Source organism: Verticillium alfalfae, genomic scaffold, assembly GCF_000150825.1.
Source record: "Verticillium alfalfae VaMs.102 supercont1.8 genomic scaffold, whole genome shotgun sequence".
In the NCBI taxonomy this organism is placed as follows: domain Eukaryota; kingdom Fungi; phylum Ascomycota; class Sordariomycetes; order Glomerellales; family Plectosphaerellaceae; genus Verticillium; species Verticillium alfalfae.
Genome location: NW_003315031.1, coordinates 1,077,332 through 1,080,728, shown reverse-complemented (window position 1 = coordinate 1,080,728; position 3,397 = coordinate 1,077,332). Strand labels below are relative to the sequence as shown.

Below are 3,397 nucleotides of genomic sequence, written 5' to 3'. Positions count from 1 at the left end.
TGATGTGCAGTCGGCGGCGAAGCGTGGCGGCGCTGGAAGTAGGGGGCGATGGTGCCGAGAGAAGGCGCCGCCGTCGTGCTCAGGTTCGCCGAGCTTCGCGCGCAGGGCGGCGGCCTGGTCCCCACCACCGCCGGCGGCGAGGGAGACGAGCTCGTCGGACCAGGCAGCCGAGGGAATGTCCCAGAGGTTCATGCCCGTAATGTCGCTGATGTCGAAGGGGGCGATGCGGCCCAGGAGCAGGGAGGCGAGGAAGGAGGAGATGAGCGATATGCGGGCGGTGGCGGCGTACATGGCGGGCCGCTTCTCGCGGAGGCGCATGATCTGGGTGCCGGTGAAGCGGTGGTGGGCGGCGCTGCCAGTGACGTGGGCCAGACGCTGGGCGTCGCCGAGGTGCTCGTCGAAGCGGTCGCACTGGGCCTGGGTGCTGCCATCCTGCCAGTTGGGGGCGTAGGGGTGGGAGAAGGCATCGGCGAGCTGGTCGACGAGGGCCTTGGCGGGGTCGAGGTTGGCGAGCAGGGCCTCGGCCTCGGCGGACCAGTACGTGCTGCCGTGCTGCTGGCAGGAACCGGAGATGCCCTTGATGCGGGCCACGCTGTCGGGGCTCGTCTCGCGCAGGCGGTCGAGGGCAAGGTCGAGGGCCTCGAGGAAGAGGGCTACGGGGGCGAAGACCTCATGTTCGGCGTCGTTGGTGAGGACGCCTTTTGTGATGTTGTACTTGGAGCCAAAGTCAGCGTCAAAATCGACCTTGACCTCGGCGACGACGGTGAGGTCGGACTGGACAACGATGGCTGGCTGGTCAGCGTACGGTCTGGTGAAGATTGTGGTCAAGTCCAGAGGGTAGTGATGGGATGGAGAGGAGGTCTGTTTTGGAGGGGCAGCAGCAGGGGCAGCAGGAGGGACAGCAGCAGGCAGGCGAGGGGCAGCAGCAGGGGCAGGCGAGGGGATGAGGGGCAGGAAGTACCTTTGAGCTGCTGCGTCGACAGGTCGAACCCAAGATACAAGGGGCCCTCGGCAGACATGACAGGCGAGGAGGATGCAGAGTCGGAAGAAAGGAGAAAGGAGAAAGGAGAAAAAAAAAATCAACAAGGAGAAACAGGCAGAAAAGACCAGGCTCTTGGTCCTTTAAACACCAGACCCCCCTCATGTGTGACCGTCACTCAATTTTTTCCGGGTCAGCCCATCATCGTGACGCGGGGATGGCGGCAGTACCTCTCAGCGTACCTATCTGGGTGTCTGGGGTCCAGGCTGCTCAACGCGACAAGCCTCCGAGCTCAGAGTGACATGCGCATCTTCGAGCGGCAGAAACGGGGGGACCCTCTCAGCCTTGGCCGCCCGAGCAGGGTGGGACCCCTCATTCTGCTTTGCTGGCCCGCTAAGATGTGGCCGCAAAGCTCCTGAGACGCGATTTAGGCTAAAGTGCAGGCCCTCCTTTGGTGCTCAAGGTGCTTGGTGCTAAAAGGGCTAGGTGCTAAAGGTGCGAGGTGCTGCTATCCTTGGTGCGCGTCATTACCCTTAGCCTGTCAAGTCTCCCAGCGAGTCGGGTCCCCAGCGCTTGTGCTGCCGTGGGCTCATGCGCGCCAATCGTCATCTTGGCTGGTGCCAGCACTCGGAGTGTCGCCTTTCAAGCTCTTGGCGCTGAGGGTCCAGGTCCCGATCGTGTCTTTCTGTCCGAGCATCCCAGGGGGGGGGGGATGAACGCCATGTGGAGAGCGCGCGACCGAGATGGGAAGGTCGAGGTGGCCTCCGACGTCGGCGTCGACAGGCATTGCATCATCATCATAAAATCATCACGAAGGCCAATATCAGATTACGGCGAAGTGAGAAAAATGGTAATTGAAGAATTGCATGCCGGCAGAGCTACCTTTGTGTGTCGCCCGTCAACCAGCGTGAGCTGCGTGTAGCCTCAGCTCGGTCAACCCCCCCCCCCCCCAAAAACGCCATTCCCACGCAGGACGTACCTGCGCCAGCCAGCCTGTCCCAGCCGGGGGGCCGGGTGTTTTTTTTTTGCTGGACCAATTGGGAATTCAAATGCCATAGTGGAAAGCCACATCGGCAGAACAAATGCCATGTCGGCATGACCAGAATTCCATGACCTCTCTGCGGCTGACGAAAAGACGGAAAAAAAAAAAAAAAAGAAAAATCCCGGGACATCTCAGCGCTCACTGGGGCTTCTCGGGGGCGGGGCCATTGCCATTGCCATTGCCATTCCCGGGGTTGTGTCCATTGCCGTTGGGGTGTCCGTTCCGGTGCCGTTCCTGGGCCCAAGGTCATGGTCAAGATCATGGTTGTCCTCGTCCTTCCGACTCGGGGCGGCGGCCGCTGGCTGGCCTCGCCCGAAGATGTACCTCGTCAAAACTTGCCGGGCGACGGGCGCCTCCTTGGGGCACGTAGCGGGATCCGCCCGCCGGCGGACACCGCGCACCTTGGCGCCGACCCGCTCGCGCACGGCGGCCTCGACCTCCCGGGCCTCCTCGACGGTCCAATCGCCGGGGACGGCGAGCTCGACGTCGACGAGGTAGTTCTGGCCGCTCTTGACGCCGGCGACGTCGCGGACCTCGACGTCACGGCCGACGCCGCGGGCCTCGAGGCTCGCGCGGGCGTGGCGCGTGACCGAGGCGCGGACGTCGTCGTCGATGCTGCGGTCGGCGAGCTCGTAGAGGGCGCTGACGGTGTTCTCGGCGCCGGCCTTGACGACGAGGAGCGAGATGAAGAGGCCGCCGACGGGGTCGAGCCAGGCGGCGTTGGAGAGGATGTTGGCGCCGAGGACGACGGCGAGGGTGACGACGCCCGTGAGCGAGTCGACGCGGTGGTGCACGGCGTTGGAGGCGAGGACGGAGGATTTGCGTTCGCGGGCGACTTTCATGGCTGCTGCTGTCAGTTTCTTTCTGTCTCATGTCTCTTTCGTCTGCCTCTCTCTCTCTCTCTCTCGCACAAACTCACTTGCGTGGTAGAGCCACTCCTTGATGGCCACGGTGCCGGCGGCCAGCCACGCGGCGTGCAGACTGGGCCCGGCATGACCGTGGCCGTGGGCGTGGCCGCCGTGGCTGTGGCCGTGGTGCATGTGGGCAATGGCGTCGGCGGCGGCGGCGGGGTCGAGGAAGAAGTGGGCGTGCAGGGTCAGCAGGCTGCTCCAGAACATGAAGAGGCCGCCGCCGAGGAGCATGCTCGAGACGCCGAGGGAGCCGAGGCTCTCGACCTTGCCGAAGCCGGCGGGGAAGGCGTCGGTCGGCGGCTTCAGGGACCACGAGACGGTGGCGAGGGTCAGGATGTCGGAGGCGAGGTCGGTCAGCGAGTGCCAGGCGTCGGCGATGAGGGCCTGGGAGCCAAAGGCGTAGCCGCCGGCGCCCTTGGCGAAGGGCAATGCCGAGGTTGGAGAAGAGCCGATGCGGGTGATGCG

The 3,397-nt window shown here is 64.4% G+C and overlaps 2 protein-coding genes across 2 annotated transcripts in view; both read right to left on the bottom strand.

The window, feature by feature from the left end:
• The window catches only part of VDBG_06750 (xylulose kinase), a gene marked incomplete at both ends in the record, with an annotated part of 2,444 nt that extends 856 nt beyond the window's left edge, over positions 1-1,588 (bottom strand). Inside the window, 2 exons of the mRNA XM_003003142.1 lie at positions 148-861; positions 1,511-1,588. Coding sequence (XP_003003188.1) covers positions 148-861; positions 1,511-1,588 — 792 coding nt within the window. The remainder of the gene's footprint in view (positions 1-147; positions 862-1,510) is intronic.
• A 564-nt stretch (positions 1,589-2,152) lies between these two features.
• On the bottom strand, positions 2,153-3,163 carry VDBG_06749 (conserved hypothetical protein; the record flags this gene model as incomplete). Its single annotated transcript, XM_003003141.1, has 2 exons — positions 2,153-2,868; positions 2,941-3,163. 2 exons carry the CDS (start codon positions 3,161-3,163, stop codon positions 2,153-2,155), a joined length of 939 nt encoding a protein of 312 aa, XP_003003187.1.
• Between the last annotated feature and the right edge of the window lie 234 nt (positions 3,164-3,397).